This window comes from Nuphar pumila, chromosome 16 (genome assembly GCF_984573655.1).
Source record: "Nuphar pumila chromosome 16, dmNupPumi1.hap1.1, whole genome shotgun sequence".
NCBI classification, from domain to species: Eukaryota; Viridiplantae; Streptophyta; class Magnoliopsida; order Nymphaeales; family Nymphaeaceae; genus Nuphar; species Nuphar pumila.
Window position 1 is genome coordinate 75,286,960 of NC_143264.1, and position 21,215 is coordinate 75,308,174.

Consider the following 21,215-nt stretch of genomic DNA (forward strand, 5'->3'; position numbering starts at 1 on the left):
TGTCTATCTTGAAATTTCTTATGTCCATGTTCGTCATGCCCATTGGTGTGCACAAAAAGCTCTCTAATTTACTGGCGAATTTCCTTTGGTCAGAGCACAATCTACAGAATAAGCATCATCTTGTGGGTTGGAAATATTTGTCGCTACCTAGGGGTCAGACGGGTTTGGGGATATTTGACTCTTGAATGAGAAGTAACATCCTTATTGTTAAGCAAAGTTGGCTCGCGCACCAACCTCGCTCTCCATGCGCTAGCTTCCTCCTTGCTAAGTACGGCTCCTTCGAGTCACTCTACTTGAATCGTCACTCTCACAACAGACGCTGCACTTTTTCGTTGCGTTGGTCTTGGATCAAAGCATGGTTGGTCATCATTTTCAAGGAGGGTGACCCTGATCCTCTAGCCTAGTTTCTTCGTCGGGTTATTACGCTCAGCGAAGCTTTTCGCACCAAATCTTGTTACCTTTCCCTCCTTCCTCTTGGTGCCGATTGAATCTCTGTGAGCCTTATCTGGGCCTGGGGCCCTACTCCTCATTCACGGTTCCTCGCATGGCTAATTATGCATGATCGGGTTCAGACAGACTGTCTCCTAAAACGTATCGGCTTTCATCTTCCAAGTTAGTGTATTATGTGTAAGACGACTGAAGAATCCGCTTATCATCTGTTATGGGCTTGCCCCATCTTTGGGGACCTTTTTAAGCATACCTGGAACAAGCTTACCATTAATGTGCATCAGGAGTCTTTCGCTCTTGATCTTTTATGGGGCCCGAAACCTGTTCGCAAGTGCAACCGATGGTGGCTTATCTGGAGAACGTGGTTTCTATATTCCTGGTGGGCTGTCTGGATGACCCACAATAATGCCATCTTCTGGGAATGCATAGTTGTTTTCAATAAACTGACGCAGTGCATTTTAATTAGCAGACGTGCACACTATTTTGTGGTTCTCATTCCCTGACCTTCAGTACTTTCTACCGCCTTGGACGCCTCCTGACCCGGGCTGAATCTTTCATGTTTTCGTTTAGTTCTCCTGTATTTCTGGTTTTGTTCTTACTCTTGGCCTTCGGGCCTGTTTTCTACTTTGATCTTTGGGCTCAATGTTTGCTAACCCTTCGTTAATGTTGATGCTTCATTTCGTCTCTCTCTTAAATTAAAAAAAAAATGTTTTTTTTTTACTAAAAAAACTGCTCAAAGCATGAAAACCTAACCACGCTGGCTCAGCCTGTCATATTCATGGTTTCTGTTCATGTCAGCATAATACTCTGAGGGCTTGCCCCTTGACCCACTGAGTGACCAAGCTTCGGCTTACATAGGGGTGACTCTCATGGGATTTGAACCTTACAAAGAAGCAGAGAAAGGCAAGACAATTGTGGATATTTAACCACTAGATTTCACATATCTCAAGGTTTTTGTTGAGATAATCTAGGAGGAAAAAACCCATCGCCTTGGCTGGCCTCCAGTTGGTAAAACCCTTGAGGTCCCCAATGCCTATTGGGGAGTACATTCAGCTTTGACTTTGCTGTTGTGATGTGCTGTCAACTTGGTGTGTATCCCAACTTTTCATAGATTAAACCATTATAACAACACAAAAAAGAAGACCATGATATCAAATCGAGCAAAGATTGTGATTGCGCTTTAGTGTCACTTAATAGCCAACTATTTTTGGGATACAGCCTGTCAGTAGAGCCCAACAGAAGATGGTGGGTGACTGGCCAAGTGCAGCAGCACACCAAAAGCCTGCAACTATGTAACACGAACTCCTCTAACAAGGCACTGCACTTGCATCGCACCTGCATCCATGCTGGTGCGACACTTGTACACGGCTTCCTTTATATCAACCACACTGAGGTCCATTTTGGTTCAAAAGTAAATTCATTTAACCTTAACCAAGTCCAATTTTATCTATATTATATATAAATACATAAAACGCACACGCATAGTTTAACTTCAAATTATTAAAGATTTTATATATATACCCTCCTCACACCTAATTTTTTTTTAAAATGTCACATCACGGCATCTGCACCAGTATCCACACATATGTGACATAGGTGTGCAGTCACATTGCCCCTGAGACACCCAGTACAAGAAAAGGGTCATTTTTTTTTACTAAAGCTTGTTTAACCACAACATTAGAATGACCACAGCAACAGAAGCAAAGATGATATCATGACGAGACGATTGTAAAAGCCTGGCACATGCAGAAGCTGAAGGCATCTATCACAGAAACCATGTCAATCCATTGAGTATAAGTTATAAGCCTTAAAGTAAAAAGCATCTCATGTTTTGGACATATCCACAGAAAAAGATAAAAGCAGAAAGCATGGACGTGAGGGACAAAAGGCAGTGTAAGACCACTACCATGCATGCACCCGACAAGCTCTCTTCGTAGGTGAAAGGAAGGAGCTCACATTACGTCCAAACGAGCAGCCAAAGTCTCCTGCCCTCCTTTCTGAGAAACCACTCCACGTGATTCTTCTCCACTAACTTTCCCAGGCCTCTCTCTACCACCAAAGCATTGATGCTCAGAATAAACCTCGTGGAAATACAACTTTTACCTCTACTCGTGCTTCATTGTTGGAGATGCCATTCTCTCTGTACTGACAGAAACCCATTTCAGTTTTGCTGAACTTTTGTGGATTTCTGCCTCTGTTTTCACTTACCTGTTTTAGGCTAATCCAGTTCAAAGTGAAGCTTCCTGTTTCTACTCTCAGTCGCACAAAATCATTTTTAGGTGCTTCTTTTTCTTGTTTCTTTTATAAGTCACCGTACTAACAGATTTAACTCGAAAGAAATCCTACTTCTTGGCTGTTGTCCCGATGTCTCACAGTTCCTGTTTCAAATTCTCTGCAGAAGAGACATTCTCACACTGCAGAAGAATACCATATTACAGTAGAACGGGCTCCAACGATCGGACGATTAAGTGCTGAGTTTCTGCTTGACTGGTTCACCATCATCTTGCACAGATATGTTTTTGGATGTCAAGTATGAATCAAGTAAGTCCTGGTTATATCGAACTGTCTTCTTTTTCTTCACGTGTTTGAGTTTTGAGCTATCTGTTAAACTTCTGCAGCTATCATTTCTCGATTATGAGGCTGAACTATGTGTTTAGACAGTTTAGGCAATGCTTTAAGCAGTATTCCGAGATCACCAGTTCTACCAAGGCATTATGATTAAAAAATGTCAACTGGTCTGAGTTTGCTGTATAGATGATTATAGAGTTCTGAACTGCTGGGGAAAGAGACGTGGTGGCTTATTACCACTAAACTAAATGATGATTCATTCAACCACAAGCAGTACAGTACTTTTATGCCTCACTTTCCAGATATCATGCTGTACAGGTGTTTAATTCTTCAATCGGATATCTTACAGCAGCATGTGGAACCTTGTAGCTCCAGATCAATTGTGTAAAGATGCCCAGTTGCATAACGTCTCATCACCTGTTTCAATTAGAAAATCACACAAAAAAAGAACCTAGTAAACCAACCAACCTACATGACTTGCAGTGGTGTGGCAGTGGAGATGCCAAAAAAATTTCGCGCCCCCGTTTAAATCGAAAAGTAGCAATGGATTCGCGATGAAAACATTCTGTCTCAAAATCCGTCGCTAATTAGTGATGGCGTAGTGACGAAAATATTTTGTCGCGAAGTTACGATGGATTTTGAGACAGAATTTTTTTGTCGTTAATTAGCGACGGATTTTGAGACCGAATTTTTTTGTCGCTAATTTTAATTTTAAGAACGACTAGTTTTCTCTAGCTAATCTATCACAAATTTGTGACAAAAACAATCTATCACAAATTTGTGATGAAAATTAAGGTTTTTCTTGTAGTAATCGCCTTTCCTCACCCACTACAAATATGATGATCCCTTACCAAATTCTTTTTCAGCAAGAACCTGACTACTTGTTCTCAAAACCTTTGGCTGTGCTTGCTATCCTCATCTTCGTCCTTACAACACACAAGTTTTTCATAGTCGAAAGTGTATTTTTCTTGGCTACAGTGGCGAACATAAGGGATACATTTGCTTTGATCCGTCAACCACCAAAATTTTTATAAGCCGCAATGTTATATTCGATGAAGGTGACTTTCCTTACACCTCTTTAACGTCAGCCCACCCACCTCCTTCATCTCATGATACCAATCTACTCAGTCCTTTCCTCCCACCTCCTCCTTTATTTCCTACAACTACTCATATCACCCCTGTTTCAACATCTCCCTCTAACCCACCTTTACCAACTTCCTCACATCTATCTCCACTGCCACCACCTCCATCATCTTCTCCATCTCCACTCCCACCTACTCGTCAGCATCATATGGTCACTCGATCACAAACCGGCTCTCTAAAACCTTGCATTTTTCAAATCAGACATTATCCGTTACCCTCTGCTCTTCTTACTGAACTACCCTCAAACCATGAGCCTACCTGTTTTTCAATTGCATCTAAGCACCCTCAATGGCGTCAAGCTAATGAATTTCATGCTCATATGAAAAATCAAACCTGGATCTTGGTACCCCCTTCTTCTGCTTATAATGTAGTGGGTTGCAAATGGGTATATCGAATCAAACGAAAAGCTAATGGTAACGTTGAACGGTTCAAAGCGCGCCTTGTTGCCAAGGGGTTCTCTCAAGAAGAAGGCATTGATTATAGTGAAACCTTCAGCCCAGTTGTCAAGTTTACTACTGTGTGTCTCATTCTTACCGTTGCTATAACTCGGCAACTTGATGTGCAAAATGTCTTTCTACATGGTAATCTTTCAGAAGAAGTCTATATGGCTCAGCCTCTTGGCTTTGTGGATTCTTGTTTCCCATAGTTTGTTTGTAAGTTGCAGAAATCTCTATATGGTCTGAAACAAGCTTCACGAGCATGGTTTCATCGATTAAGCAGTTTCCTTATCAGCCTTGGATTTATTGCTTTTAAGATTGATACTTCTTTGTTCGTGGCATTCATGGACACTGATGTTATTTTTCTTCTCATTTATGTTGCTGACATTATTTTCACTAGTAGCTCATCATCTCTCATTTTTACTATTATGAGAGGAATGGGACAGGAATTCTCTATTACAGACAACATGAGACCACGTGGTGTGGCAGTGGAGATGCCAAAAAATTGCATAGAACGGCGTTGTGCTTGTTTTTCTGTGCTCGAGTATATGAATCAGCTGCTGTGATGATCTCAGTGCCATGAGTGCAATACTCTGCCCATTAAAGGAAAAAGGCAAAAAATAAATTGAAGCTTGTAACCACTTGGTTCTCCATTTTAGGTCGTTATCTGTAAAATAGCATTTCAAATATGTATGGAGTACATAAAATGCAGCTATTTTTGTCATGTGTGTGTGCAACCATGTCCTCATTCGGCTCTCAATTTCTAGGAATCCAGATACATGTTCAAAGAGAGAGAGAGAGAGAGAGAGTGAGGTGCCTAACCAATACACCAAAAAGCCCTAAGATGATTAAGGTGTATAAAGTCAAATCCTTAAACTACTAAGATCCTAACAATCCACCACACTCTCCGGCCGATGTCTTCGGCAGCTCATGGCTTTCATTTTGGCGTAAACTTCAAGTAGCCCGTTCCATCTTTAAGTGGCGCTCAGTTTGGTCCAAGTGATCACCCCTTACATAATTTGAACTTGAGACGTGGTGGTTGCTTTGATACCAAATGTTAGATATCTAACTAATACACAAAAAGGCCTTAAGGTGATTAGGAGTGAAAAGGCAAGTTCTTAAACCCCCAGGATCCTAACAGTGCTCACGTGCACACACAGACACAAGCCTATCATGGTACTAAAGGATGAGAACAGCTTATTAGGGTATACTCTTGATTCATATAGAAACTCCAAGAGCAAAAACTAGCCTTTGGAACATGTTCATAATCATCATATATTAGAGAGCTGACACTGACATGATGTTAATGGTCATTTCTGAACATACTTATCTTCATGATTGTAAGTTGTTGATTTTTCAGTATCATGAAAATTGAATCGTACAACTTAGCTGCCGCTACTCCGCTTAGACATACAAGCCTTGTCATGGAGCATAAAAGGACCAAACCCACTATCTAACAGCAATCAAATAGACCTTTATATTGCTTTTAAAACCCATTTTCCATGAGAATAACAATATTAAATGCGCATGTTAGTTGACATAATATAAGTTTCAATAGCTTAACATTAAGCTGGGAATGAATGGTTACCATACCATGGCCACTTTTTCTTTTCTTTTTTGAGGCGGAAACTTTGGTCATGTCTTAATATAGCAAGCCTTAATTTCCTCGGGACAATATCTGTACCATTATAACTTTGAACCTATGTCAAATAGGTGCGGGTGCGGCGATGCAGCATTTTAAAAAAAACTTGGGTGCGGGGTGCCGGGAGGGTATATATATATATATATATATATATATATATATATAATTTTTAACAGTTTTAAGTTAACACGGTATGTATGTGTGTGCATTTATATATTTATATATATAATATAGATACAAATAGACTTGATTAGGGTTAACTGAATCTACTTTTGGATAGAAATGGACCTCAATATGGTTGACTTCACCTAACACAAAAGAAGCTGTGTCCAAGTGTCGCACCTGCCTGGGTGCGGTGCCCTGTTAGAAGAGTCCATGTGACATAGCTTTGAACAGCTTACGGCTATGCTGCACATGAATGATGAACTCGTTTTAATCACTTGAGAGGAATCTCTTGCTTTTCAATTTTTTTTCAATCTTTCATGCGTGTGTTTTATAAGTACAGTATTCTGTATCAATACAGCAGCTCATTGTTAAGCAGCACAAGAATGATGAATATGTTGTTCAAGGGGAACTTTGTTCATCTTTTTGTCTTTGCATCGTCTGTACTGTATTAACTTTCAAAGACTCGATAATCTTAACGCAAGATCAAGCTACACTTAATGCACCACGTACAAGTACTAGTAGGGATTTGTTTATATTATTAGAAACACATCCTTGAGGAAAGGCTAAACCATAAATAATTTTAGACCTACAAGATTAACATCCTGGAGAATCGAAATTGTGTGGATCTCAGAGTATATCAAGGACATACATTTACATGCATCTGATTCACCATGATTACCATTTCTTAACATCATAATTATCACTTATGATCATTTGCTGTATGACTTACTGCACTTCTTTTTCGCAGCATTCCACATTCTTAACCACTGGCAAGAAAAACTACAATTGAGTACACCTTGTTTCAGAGAGCTGCTTCTGACACTTCCCCACACCTTCTTCCTTAGCATCTTGCTACTTCAATACCTCTGGCAAAAAATCAGAAAAGCATGTCAGAAATGGACTACAGAAGAAGGGAAAGGTCTGCAGAAGTGTCTCACAGAAGCACCTTCACTCTTGGATGTCAGTTTGGGCATCGCATATAAGGGAAGTGTAGCTTGCTGTTCTTTGCTATTAGTAGCCCACCTTTTGATACTGATATGGCTACTCTTTGTTAGCGAAAGCAACGTGTACTACTGCAAATCTGAAGCATCTGTTATTTCTGCAGAAGTGACACAAGGAATGTCCTCATTTGTAACATTAGTGATCGTTTTCAATTTTCGAAGGGCACGTTCCACAATAATTCCATGGTTACTACGGATCTGGTGGATATGCAACCTTTTCCAGTCAATTTTATGCTCACTGCTTGACATCAACGCTATTATCACATACCATCGCCCCCTTGGACTAAAAGAATATGCTGACTTCCTCAATTCAATCATTTATATATATCTGTTCTACATTGCAGTTAGAGGAAGAACAGGCATTAATATTCCCTCAAGTAGCATCACAGATCCGCTCTTGCACAAGGAACAAGAAAAATGTGCACAAGGAAACAGGGATCCATCCCCATACATGAGAGCCAATATCATTCAGCTTGCCACTTTTTCATGGCTCAATCCGCTGTTTTCTGTTGGAATCAAGAAAACTCTGGACAAAGAAGACATACCTGATGTTCACATCCATGACTCTGCTGAGTTTGTCTCCCATTTGTTTGATAAATATTTAGGTTCACAGAAAGGCATCTCGAGTAATCCTTCTGTCTACAAAGTAATTTACCTGTTTATCAGGAGGAAAGCTGCCATAAATGCATTATTTGCAATAACAGCTGCCAGTGTCTCATATGTTGGTCCTTACTTGATTAATGCCTTCGTGAAATTTTTAAGCAGGAAAAATGATAGCCATAAAAGAAGTGGATATGTTCTTGCTTTGACATTTTTCAGTGCAAAAGTGATTGAAACGGTATCTCATAGGCAATGGATATTTGGAGCAAGACAGCTCAGCCTGCGCCTACAAGCAGCTCTAACATCACATATATACAAGAAGGGCCTACGCTTATCGAGCCAATCAAAACAAAGCCGTACAAGTGGTGAACTTATTAATTATATGAGTGTGGATATCCAACGCATCCCGGACATTATCTGGTACCTAAACATAATATGCATGTTGCCAATCCAGATCTCCCTTGCCATATACATTCTTAGCACAACCTTGGGCCTTGGTTCACTAGCAGGACTTGCAGCAACTGCCACAGTAATGGCATGCAATATACCAATCACTAAAATTCAGAAAAAGTTCCAGTCGAAAATCATGGAAGCCAAAGACAACCGCATGAAAGCAACATCTGAGGTTTTCCGAAATATTAAGACCATAAAGCTTCAAGCATGGGACACACATTACTTTCATAAACTTGAAAATTTACGAAAAATAGAGTATGAATGGATACGGAAATCACTGTGTTTATCAGCTATCTCTACGTTCATATTCTGGGGTGCCCCTACCTTCATATCAGTAGTGACTTTTGGTTCATGCATCCTGATGGGGATTCCACTGACAGCTGGGAGAGTACTATCATCATTGGCAACATTCAGAATGCTACAAGACCCCATATACAATCTCCCAGATTTACTTTCAGGACTTGCACAGGCTAAAGTATCAGTTGATAGAGTGGCACAATACCTTCAAGAAGAAGAATTGAAGCCTGATGCAGTTGAGATCATACCAATAGATGTGGCATCAGAGTTCACTGTAGAAATAAAAAATGGAAATTTTAGTTGGGAGCCTGACTCTAAGCACGTAACATTGGGTGGGATAAACTTGCAGGTGAAGAAAGGAATGAGAGTGGCTATCTGTGGGACTGTAGGATCAGGAAAGTCAAGCCTGCTGTCATCCATACTTGGTGAGATACCAAAACTGTTAGGCACAGTGAAGGTGAGTGGCACCAAAGCTTATGTTTCTCAATCACCATGGATATTGACAGGAAATGTTCGAGATAACATTCTCTTTGGAAATGCATATGATCATTCAAGATATGATAGAACAATCAGAGCATGTGCCCTGACAAAAGATTTAGAGCTCTTTGCTGAGGGAGATCTGACAGAAATTGGAGAAAGAGGCATTAATATGAGTGGAGGACAGAAGCAAAGGATACAAATTGCACGTGCAGTTTACCAGGACGCTGATATTTATCTTCTTGATGACCCTTTCAGTGCAGTGGATGCTCACACAGGCACCCACCTGTTCCAGGTAAGCCTCCTAATGCTATCTGATCATAGAACACTTCCTGCCTATCGACCTTTGTCCGTAGATATTCTTATCTTTCCTCTGAAACCATTGAGCTTCGCAGAGGTAACTAATAAATAAGCAAAGAGAAAAAGAGAAATGTCAGACATCATAAAAAGTTGGGAGAGCCAAGCATTACCTAGAAAGTTTTCTACTTATTAACAATATGCATAACATGTAGGACTGCCTGATGGGACTTCTCAAAGAAAAGACTGTACTTTACGTCACCCACCAAGTTGAGTTTCTTCCAGCCGCAGACATCATTGTGGTGAGTATCTGTTTGATATTGCTCCAATTATTGATCTTTCATAATAATGATGCAAGCTTAAATAGATTCTACATGAGAGAAACCATTTTCAAGGTTTGATAGTCTATCTTCTCAAAGTGTTCATTTTTGACAACTTGGTCTTGTCAGCTCAAACATGATTTTCAGCAGACCTGTTGATTTCAAGTATTAAGATGGCCTGAAAATTAGAAATTTCATAATGTTGAGGAAATGTTAAATAATCTAATAAAACTAATTCAGAAGAGAAAGTTAACATGTGTTAATGAGGAAAACAAATCTGTAAACAGGTCATGCAAAATGGGAGGATCACACAAGCTGGAAAGTTTGAAGAGCTTTTGCAGCACAACATAGGATTTGAACTGTTAGTAGGTGCTCACAACCAAGCTCTTGAAACAATTTTGACCGTAGAAAGTTCAAGCAGACTGATACAAAAGAAAAGCATGACAGAAACTACTGAAGAAGAAAATCCTGAACCAAAGCTCGCATCAAGGACTCGTCTTCAAAATGAGAGAACTCACAACTTAAAGCATGACATATGCCAAGAGTCCACCAACCAAGGAGGCAAATTACTGCAGGATGAAGAAAGAGAGAAAGGAAGTATCGGCAGAGAGGTTTATTTGTCCTACTTGACAGCAGTTTGTCATGGTGGTTTGGTCCCACTCATAATCATAGCACAGACTAGTTTTCAGGCTCTACAGGTAGGAAGTAATTATTGGATAGCATGGGCTTCTCCTCCAACAGATGAAGCAGAGAAAATTGTCAGCATGGCTACCCTTTTCCAAGTGTACATACTTCTCTCAGTAGGAAGTTCACTCTGTGTACTGATTCGAGAGACTCTAGTTGCTATTACCGGCCTCCTTACAGCGCAGAAGCTCTTCACAAAAATGCTTAGTAGCATCCTTCATGCGCCAATGTCCTTCTTTGATTCCACACCCACCGGAAGAATCCTAAACAGGGTCAGTATGAAAACCTATATAAATAAGCATGTATGTTCAGCACCAGCATACTCAAGACAATTCAACCCAACTAAGGCCCTCGAGAAGAGTTTAGTCTGTAGAAGACTGAACCAACTTCGTGGCAGTAAGATGGGATGTTTGTCTGAGTCACTGATGACTCAGAATGAGATGTGGAACCCCTACCCGTGATCAATCCCTCATTCCATGTCCTGATTAGAAGTTTGGCAGATAGACATATTCATGAGGTCTGTTCTGTAAGTAATTCCTTAGCATCATCTGAACTACAGGCTTCTACAGACCAAAGTGTTTTGGACCTGGAAATTCAAAATAGGCTGGGCTGGTGTGCATTCTCAGTCATACAGATTCTGGGTACCATCACGGTAATGTCACAGGTAGCGTGGCAAGTGTTTGCCATATTCATTCCAGTAACAGCAATCTGCATTTGGTACCAAGTAAGTCTAATCTTGCTTTGAGTTTTTTATTTACCATATTAAGATTGTACATGCCTTTCATCATCAGTTAAACAGAGGTCACATCTAAACTAAGCATAGAAAACTATACTTCGCCAAATGCTTACCATTGGTTAGAAGGATGCAATAAGTTCCTAGGCATTCCAATCACATATTCATATCAGGAAGCCCAAATAATGGCTTGAATTTGGATCAGCTGTTTCTTGAATGGATAGTTGGCCACCACGAATGGGTTAAGTATCAGATTTCTGATGCATCAACCAAGAGCTCAGAACTGTAATCTGAACCATCTTCTTCATTTAATCAAGGAAAATGTAAAATAAACTGAAAATTCATGGTGATTTCTTGCTTGTTGATCCTGGAAGACAGCTGGCAAATTCTACCCCTTCTTTTGATTAATCCCTAAAACCAGCATCTATTTAAGGCATTTACAGTTTTACACACCTGCACAATGGCCTATTTTAACTATTTCTGTCGATTTTACTACACTTATCTGGAGAAAAGGGATTTTATCATGTCTCACAAGCGCTAAAATGCCCTTAAGTTATCTCTTAAAAACAAAAAGGTTTTTGTTGCTTGTAGAAAAGGAGGGGAAAATTTTGCACATCCCATACACTCTCTGACTTAACACCGCTAGCAGCTGAATCCCTCGTAGATGCTCATTTCAATGGCACACAAGCTTCAAGATCTGGCATGTTTACAACCATTCATACCAGCATTGTTTCATTCCAGCAGTGTAGATGTTGATGGTAGTGGATTGTGAGGAAGAATGCTGCTACAAATGGGGATTCAGAAAAGAAAAACTTTTCAGAATGCCCATTAAGACACCCCGAATAGACTTGCTGCCCCTAATGTTTTCTTTCCAGGCTGGAGAGAGCATTTAAACTGCAGTAGGTCTTTGGAACATATTTACAGAATCATGGCTAAGTAGCTTGATATGGTAAACAAATTGACATTTTACAGCAATATTACACACCAACAGCAAGAGAGCTTGCTCGCTTGGCAGGCATTCAAAGAGCTCCAATTCTTCATCACTTTGCAGAATCACTTTCAGGTGCTGTAACAATCCGAGCTTTTAATCAAGAAGATCGTTTTATCACTGGAAATATGGATTTAACCGATGCCCACTCAAGGCCATGGTTCCACAATGTGTCTGCCATGGAATGGCTTTCCTTCAGGCTCAACATTCTATCGAATCTTGTTTTTGCTTTTTCATTAGTGTTGTTAGTCAGCCTCCCAGATGGTGCAATAAATCCAAGTAAGAAATCCAATCAAGATTCTAACCACCTTCAAAATTTTCCATAAGATTATGTCTTATAAAATTGCATGGAATTTCAATCTGCAGGCATTGCAGGATTAGCAGTAACTTATGCGCTCAGCCTAAATATACAGCAAGCCACCACCATTTGGAGCATCTGTAGTGCAGAAAATAAAATGATCTCCGTTGAAAGGATTCTCCAGTACTCAAGAATCGCCAGCGAAGCTCCCTATGTCATAGAAGAATGCAGGCCACCAAGTAACTGGCCGTCCATCGGATCCATTTGCCTAGAAAACTTGGAGGTAACTCCTAATTTCATCACTTTTTCCAAGCTCGATCTATTCTATTCCTATTTTATTACATGAATTAAACACAAGATCTCATGGGAACGATCAAATTGTGATCCATTTGGCCAGAAAACTTGGAGGTGACTCCTAATTTCATCACTTTTCCATGCTCGATCGATTCTATTCCCATTTTATTACATGGATTAAACACAGGATCTCACGGTAACGATTAAACTGTGCCACATATTCAAGAAGAGGAAGGGGAAAAAACGAACGGAAGAAAAAATAACAATTTCCCTCTTTCCATTCTTCCAAAAACATTTCAGGTACGCTACGCCGAGCATCTACCATCCGTTCTGAGGAATATCACCTGCACGTTCCCGGGGAAGAAGAAGATCGGCGTCGTCGGGCGGACGGGCAGCGGGAAGTCGACCCTGATCCAGGCGCTCTTCCGCATCGTGGAGCCGAGGAGAGGGCGGATCATGATCGACGGCATCAACGTCGGGGAGCTAGGGCTACACGACCTCCGGCAGAGGCTCAGCATCATACCCCAGGATCCCACCATGTTCGAAGGAACCCTGAGGGGAAACCTCGACCCCCTCCAGCACTACACCGATCGGCAGATCTGGGAGGCAAGTTTGACAGTGGAAAACCCTTAAACCCTAACCCTAATTTCTGAAACTGACGGTCTGGAGCTCGTTTTTTCTCCACAGGCGCTTGATAAATGTCAGCTGGGAGAGACGGTGAGGGCAATGGAGGGAAAGCTGGACTCACCAGGTATTTATACATTTCGGTCCGGGACGGAAACTCGTGTATCGGTGTGTAGATCAAACCGTTTTTTTGCATCGTACCGGTTCGGACTCGACCTAGAGTGGGTGGGCATCGAGCCGGCCCAGAACTGGCGCAGCTAGGTTCGTCGAATGTGGCCCGAACCCATCACAGCCTGACCCCATGGGTCGGGTTGGCTCGGGCCCAAGTTTTGTAAGTTCAGCATTACGATGCAAGGGCACCAACATGAATAGTAGGTACTCGGCTCGGCTCAATTTTGTTTACTCATTAAATATATTTTACATCTATTTTACATCATATACTATATAAAAAACATATGATTGAACTATTTAGTCTACAAAAAATAAGTTTATTGATAAAATCATATTATTTCTAGTTTTGAAATAATGTTAGCTCTAAAACAATGTATTTTTTCTCTAAACAAGGCAGCTCAAACTTTGGCTTGTTTAACTCAAACTCATTATGAGCTCAAACTTGCTTGGTTGGCGGCAAGAATGAGCAAAGCTTGAACACCTCAAACTCGGCTTGTTGACCCGTTACTATTGATATCATATCCATTACAGGCGTCAATGGGTCAGATCCTTGGCAAAAATTAGTGGGTTCAGATTTGGATTAGACCAAGAGGTGTTGGTATTGGATTTGGACCCATGTCCAATTCAACCTATCATAAGTAAAACCATAACCAGGTCCAATTAGGATTGCATAAATGAAACGCCTCATTCCTGATAAAATATTCTTTATATTTTTATATTTTGTACATTAAAATTTTAAAATTTTGTTTATACTTTTTACATTAATCCAAATCTAGTATGAAATTTCACTAGTTAGTTTGGACTGCAAGGTTTTGTCTTGGCCTTTACGTATTCTTCAAATCAGTAGTTCACTCCATGTTAGAATTAAGTTTGTCTCCCATGCAGTGGTGGAGAACGGAGAGAATTGGAGCGTGGGGCAGCGTCAGTTGGTGTGCCTTGGCAGGGCTCTACTGAAGAGGAGCAGCGTTCTTGTTCTGGACGAAGCCACAGCTTCCGTCGACACCGCAACGGACGGCGTGATTCAGGAGATCATCCGGCAAGAGTTCAAGGACAGAACTGTCATCACCATTGCTCATAGAATACACACAGTCATAGATAGCGACCTCGTCCTCGTCCTCAGCCAAGGTATATATATATATATATATATATATATATGATCCTCTGCTAGAGAACTCCACGCCACAGAAGGGTTCCGAGCCAATCACATGACAGCTTTCCATGGGCCCCATAGGAACAGAATGCAGGTTCCAATAAAAAATGTTGTCATGTGATTAGCTGTGGGCACATAAGCCTGTGTTCGATAGCGCACCACGTGGGATGCCACCCCAATCAAACAAGACACAATTTTTTTTACCGATCCTTCCTTGGAACAGTGGGGATGGGACAGTTTTTAAAAAGCAAAATAATAATAATACAAAAACATGTTCAGGACAAACTGGACAGTGTGTTCTGGACAGAACAACTGTCCTGTCTGTCCTGGGCAAGATGTTCTGCCCTAACTTGGACAGGAAGTCAAACACGCCCCAAATGGATCACTTAAGAGGTTCCTGGATCCGAAGTTCTGTGTACACTAAAGCCGCATTTGACGCACTGGACAAATGCACCCTGAACATATGAGCAGAGCTCTGTCCAGAACGCAGCACCTCATGGGGTGCGACTGGCGCATCCCTTCAGAAACAACACAATGGGACCATGCCGTCCCTGCAGAGGCAGCTTTATCCCTGCATTTCAAACGTGGTCACCGTGCGCAGGGACCGCTTTGTCCCCTGCACGGGTTTGTACCAGGATTCAAACACGCCCTAATGGAGAGAATCTTGATTTTGAGCAGGCACTATCGTCGAGTATGACTCTCCTGCAAAGCTACTAGAAAGAAGGGATTCTACGTTTTCCAAGCTTATTGCAGAGTACTCCTTGAGATCTAAGAGCTTCAACAATTTTACTAGTTTATAGAAGGCAATTGCAGAAAGGAGGGAGATTAGAAGATGATTAAAGCTACTTATAAGCCTTGTCTTCATAGGCTCCATTATATGTCTATATGTTTTGCTTTGTATCAGCTATATAGTAGGAGCAGAATGTATGAAGCAATGAGTTTATTGATTTACCATATAATGACTTGCTTTACTATATATAAGCTTCTGAACTTATTTGTTTTTTTGAAAAATATAGGACCTAATATGTGTAGGAAACTTTTTTTTGAAAGGCAATATGTGTAGGAATCTTAGGTTCCTAAACTCTAATTGGGAAACAAACCAAGTAGCTCGTAGCTCGGCTCATGTTCGGCTCATAAAGAGCTTGTTCAAACTCGTAAAATAGGCTCGAGAAGCTGAATATGATAGGTACTTCGCTCTGCTCTACCCGTATAAGCTTGTTAGGTAGTAAGAAACATATTTTAGATATATTTCACATGTATTTTTTTGTAATCTTATTTCTTCTGGCTTTGAAACAATGTGTTCTTTCTATAAACAAGCTACCGCGAACTCAGATGCTTTAACTCGAACTGATTACGAGCTCGAACTCGGCTTGGCTCACCACAAGATCGAGCCAAGCTTGAACACTTCAAGCTCGCCTCGTTCAACTCGTTTACAAGCCCTAACTAAGCAGCTACATACAATCCAGGCATAGAATATGGCTCTTAGTGATTTTTATGCTTGGGAAGGCAATAAAACCCAAAAATGCTTGATCCAAATTATTCCAGTGGGATATTTTGCAGTCCCATATCACAACATTTGTTTCTTTTTAGACAATTCAAGAAAACTATCACTTGGCGAGCTCATTGGAGTAAAAATGTGACGCAAGGCAAAAAACAGGATATACCCAACTTCAAGATCTATGTGGTCCATTTTGTCTTTTCCAGAATTTTTTAAGTTTGGATCTTGGTTAGTATTTGGATTAATTAATCTCAGATCCATATATCAGATTAGGTTTTTTTTATTTTTATCAATATTCATTGTAAAGGTTTCTAGAGAGATGGATGAATAAATTATTGAATTATTTTCTTTAATTTGCTATTATTTTCCATTAGAGCTAATTAAGCTCTCCACATATTAGCTTACAGTAGCAGTACATCATAGTTTCCAAGATGGCAGAATTTCTGTGATTCCATCTTCAGATTTGCATAAAAACCCAAGTTGTCCAAGCCCACCAGGGACAACACTTAGCTTTAGCCTCGTGTCAAAGAACGCAAACTGGTGACAATTGCTTTAGCTTGGTGATGTTCACAAGTCACTTCCATTAGGCAAACTGAACCCATGTGGAGTCTTGATGTTTTTTTTTCTCATAATAAGTAAATCTTAAGATATTTTTAAATCATTGCTTTTTGTGAAAATTATTATGTTAGGTTTAGGAAATTTAAAGCAAAAATAAATAGAAGGGTGTTCATGATAAGTTTGATCCAAAATAGCTTCCATGTATTTTTATTGGCTACAGTCAAAAATACAAAAGTTACAAATGTTTTTATACTGAGACAGGCCGAATATACATATCGAGACAGTTGTTTTTCGATGAGAGAAACTTTTCATTTAAAGATCTGTCTTCCCTCTACAAAAATGAAAGAATGTGGGTGATGATTCTTTCAGCTTTGATGATTGGGAATACGTTGGCAATAATAGTGTCAACAATGACCCTCTCATCATTGAGTCTGACGCATGTGCTCATGTTCATGATGATAGAGGGCATGATGGGCATTTCTTTATGAACGATAATACTGAGGCTTCTCAAATTCCAGTTGATATCCAAAGCTTTGACAATGCAACCGATGTTCAAAACTAATAAGTTGTTGAGAATGAAAATGTAATACCTAAAATTTTTAAAGGTTTAATAAATTCTTCTATTCTGATGTGTGATTTTTGAAGTGACAGCTTAAACCCATCAAATTTGAGTCGAAATTGAATGCAATTCAAGGTCCAAAAGATCTATCAAAGTGAAATAAGAATCTGAATCGTATATGGATATTATCCAAAATAGTTTTTTTTTTTAAAGAATTAGACATTTTTTACAGATCTGAATATTAATCTGAATCCATATTACAGGGATATATGTTGAAAAATAATTAAATTGTCTAAGGGGTAAAATGGTAATTTTATTACCAAAGGGCATATTCTGAAAAAATAATTAAATTATAAGAGTGTAAAACAGTAAATTTACCAAGGCATTAAAATATTAATTAAAATGGTTATTTATGAAACTGAACAAGGTTTAAATAGTAAAAATAATAAAAGTTATGAAAATAAATAAAATAAAATAATTACTAAAAAATATTAAAAAATCCTACCTTTTTTTTTGTAAAAACCATCATATATATTGAATGGTTTTTGTTAGTTGTTTTGCAAAATTGAGTACCAAAACCTTTGACAAGGACATAGTTTTGCTTATGAGAGGATACGTCATTATCTCTCCCCTTCAAGAATGAGGACACCCGATTTCTCCTTTGGCCTGTAAATACCCCACAGGAACAGCTTAATTTGTTCCTGCATTTCAAACACGATACACACAACGGTCCCGTGCGGGTTTGTAGCGCGATTCAAACGCGCCCTAATGGAGAGAATCTTGGATGTGAGCAGGTACTATCGTGGAGTATGACTCCCCTGCAAACCTACTGGAAACAACGGATTTCTCATTTTCCAAGCTTATTGTCTAGTACTCCTTGAGATCTAAGAGCTTCACCAATTTTGTTAATTTATAGAAGGCGATAGCAGCGAGGAGGAAGGAGATTAGAGGATGATTAAAGCCAACCAATAAGCTTGGCTACGTAGGCTCAATTATATGTCTGTGTTGTACATTTTACGAGCTATGTAGCACTAGTAGTTATCGAACTCTCATATAATGACTTGCTTTACTGTATGCTTCTAAATCTACTTGCTTAATTAACTTCAAAAGTAAGGAATAAAAAATGCGTTGTACCATGTAAAAGTATTTGGAGTTCATGATCTTGGTCACTTTTCCATGACTATAACTAAGTCTAGGTCCCAATAAAGTTGGACCAAACGATCTGTTACCAACTCTAGTTACATGCAACCAAGTTTGCAAATTAACTCTGAACTTTTAACTGGTAAAAGCATTAAAATCATGAACTTGGTCACGTTTAATGTGAAAAGTGAATACTTGAATTTATCTATCAAGGATGCAGGCGTTGATAGGGACTGAATGCGAAGGCAGGATAGCGTAATCATTCCATGTTAGCCCGAGGGTGAAAGAACTTTGAAGTTCATGAACTCGGTCGCGTTTCACTAACGAACTTTTAGGCCTAAAAATTACAAGTAAATTGAAAAAGCAGACCAGCTTATCGGACATTTAGAAAAACATATGCTCAACTTTTTAGTTACCACTTATGTTTGGTTGCATTCGATTGTGATTTGGAATCTCATTGCAGAGCTATAACCACAAATGTGATTTGAAATCTCATACTAACGAGAGAATGAATCTCATTTGCATATATATAACCAAACATGTGATTTGGAATCTCATGCAAATAAGAAACTGAATGTGATTTGAAATCATATTTGAAGTGACTCTTTTGTGATATGTTTGGTTATGTTTTTTAAAAGTAAAAATATTGTTCAAAATCCCATGAGATTTCAAATCTATAAGACTTCATTAAAAAGTAAATCTCACATAAATGAGATTCTAAATCTTACTTTTGGGTTTTGTGTAACTCGTTTTTTATAAAGATTGCTTTTAAGTTTTATGTTATGTTGATTAATTTTAAGATATTGTTCACATGAGATTCTCTTTCTTAAGTGTATTAGAAAGTGAATCTCATGTGATCGAACAAGGAACCCCAAATCAAAAGGTGGAATATGTGATTTGAAATCATATGATTCCATCTTATGTGATTCCAATGTAACAAAACATACCCTTCATTCTTTTCCAGCCTTACAACAAAAAAAAAAGGAAAAAGGAAAAGCAGAAAAGTATAAGATTGCTTTTTGTACTTTGTTAATAAACAACTTCCTATCTCAAAAATCTCACGGTCTAGTGAGATTTATAATCGATCATGATTCAAAATCGCACGACCTCATTTTCTCATGTTCAGTTGGTCATTCTCATGGGGCTTAACCAAAGACGCCCTAAATAAATCAATGGTAAGAGCGAAAAAAAAGCTATAACCAGTGCAGTCTTGTATTCCATGGTGTTGAAGAGGGGGAGATGGACCTAACCTTTTGTGGCCGCACCAAGACTCAAACCGTGATCTCGCAATCTCGCACCGACGGCTTGAGTGCTTTACCACTGCATCAAACAATGACCCTCATCGGTGAGAACATTTTTAGTCATTTCATTTGGCTAAACGATGGTGTGAGTAAGGTTGGGAAACAAGATGAGCCCCACACCGTTCAGCTTGGCTCGGCTCAAAAATTAAGTTCAACCATCTGATCTACGGCCAACTCGTTTTGGTAAATGAGCTGAGCATTAACATGGCAAGCTTGGCTTGGTTTGTATAGGCTTGTTTTATATACTGTATACTTATATATATTATATTTTATATTATAATACATATGTATATAATATATGTGTTTTATACATTTTTATATATTTTATATATATTATAAAACTTAAAAATAAATTTTTAAAGAAAACAAGCCAGCTCATGATCAGATGGCCAAGATTGGCTCTTAATGAGCTTAGGATCAGCTTGGCTTATGATGAACTGATGAGCCGGGCTCGAGCTAGGGTGTACCCTTAACGTGCCAAGCCCCAAATGCCCAAGTGCGGCTCCTTGGCTCTTTTGCCAGCCCTAGGTGTGAGTCGGATTGTTAAGATCGAGTAGCGCCCTAATAATGAAAATGAAATTTTTTAAATAAACACCAAACTTTTTGGTCTAATTCGTACGCATATTAAAAGTTTAAAGCTCTTTTTTGTAAATATTATTCATGGTGGGTCTGTTTTTGTAAATCACTTAAAATTGCAGTTTCCTTAAAGCACGGTCATGGACCCACCACTCTTTAGAATGTACGAATATAAAGGGAAAGTCACTGAACAACTAACTAAGGCTGGCCCCACCATGCCTCCCTCCGTTTGAACCGATGATGATGTAGGAGGTGATGGACTTACTCTTGCCTCCGCCCCCATCCTGCCCTACTCATCGATCTTTGTTAAGAAAATTATTATTATATTTTTATACATATTATAAAATTCTCTCTCTCTCTCTATATATATATATATATATATATATATATATATATATATATATATAACCCTAACATAAAACATTTTATCGAATATCATCTTTTTTTTCCTCTTTTTTTTTTAATGCGAGCTCTTATTTTCTCATTTCTTTCCTCTAATACCCAAAGACAACAACAACAAAAGAATTGAAAAAAACGGAGCCCTACCCCCGCGTCGCTTCATTTAAACTAAAGATGAATGACATGAAACGAGAAACGAACTGAGGACGGAGGTTAAAATCAAAACTAGTATAGAGATGAAAGCAAGAATAGAAGGCAAGATTTGGAGACAGATGGGTATAGAGACCTTGTCCCCACCATAGTGACAAACGTTTTAAATGGCAATTTCTCGTTTTTCAAAAACTTGTGAGAAATTGAAAAATTTTCATAAATCTCACTTTTTTTTTGGTAAAATC

General features: G+C 39.2%; 1 protein-coding gene across 1 annotated transcript; it reads left to right on the forward strand.

Annotated features, from left to right (window-relative positions):
- Positions 1–4,568: 4,568 nt before the first annotated feature.
- LOC149813638 (putative ABC transporter C family member 15) lies at positions 4,569–15,589 on the forward strand. The gene is made up of 11 exons (XM_089991168.1): positions 4,569–4,665; positions 7,151–9,525; positions 9,743–9,829; positions 10,135–10,803; positions 11,091–11,255; positions 12,237–12,531; positions 12,619–12,833; positions 13,145–13,450; positions 13,532–13,595; positions 14,525–14,764; positions 15,468–15,589. The coding sequence occupies exons 1-11, from the start codon at positions 4,569–4,571 to the stop codon at positions 15,587–15,589; spliced, it is 4,635 nt and encodes a 1,544-aa protein (XP_089847294.1).
- Positions 15,590–21,215: the final 5,626 nt, after the last annotated feature.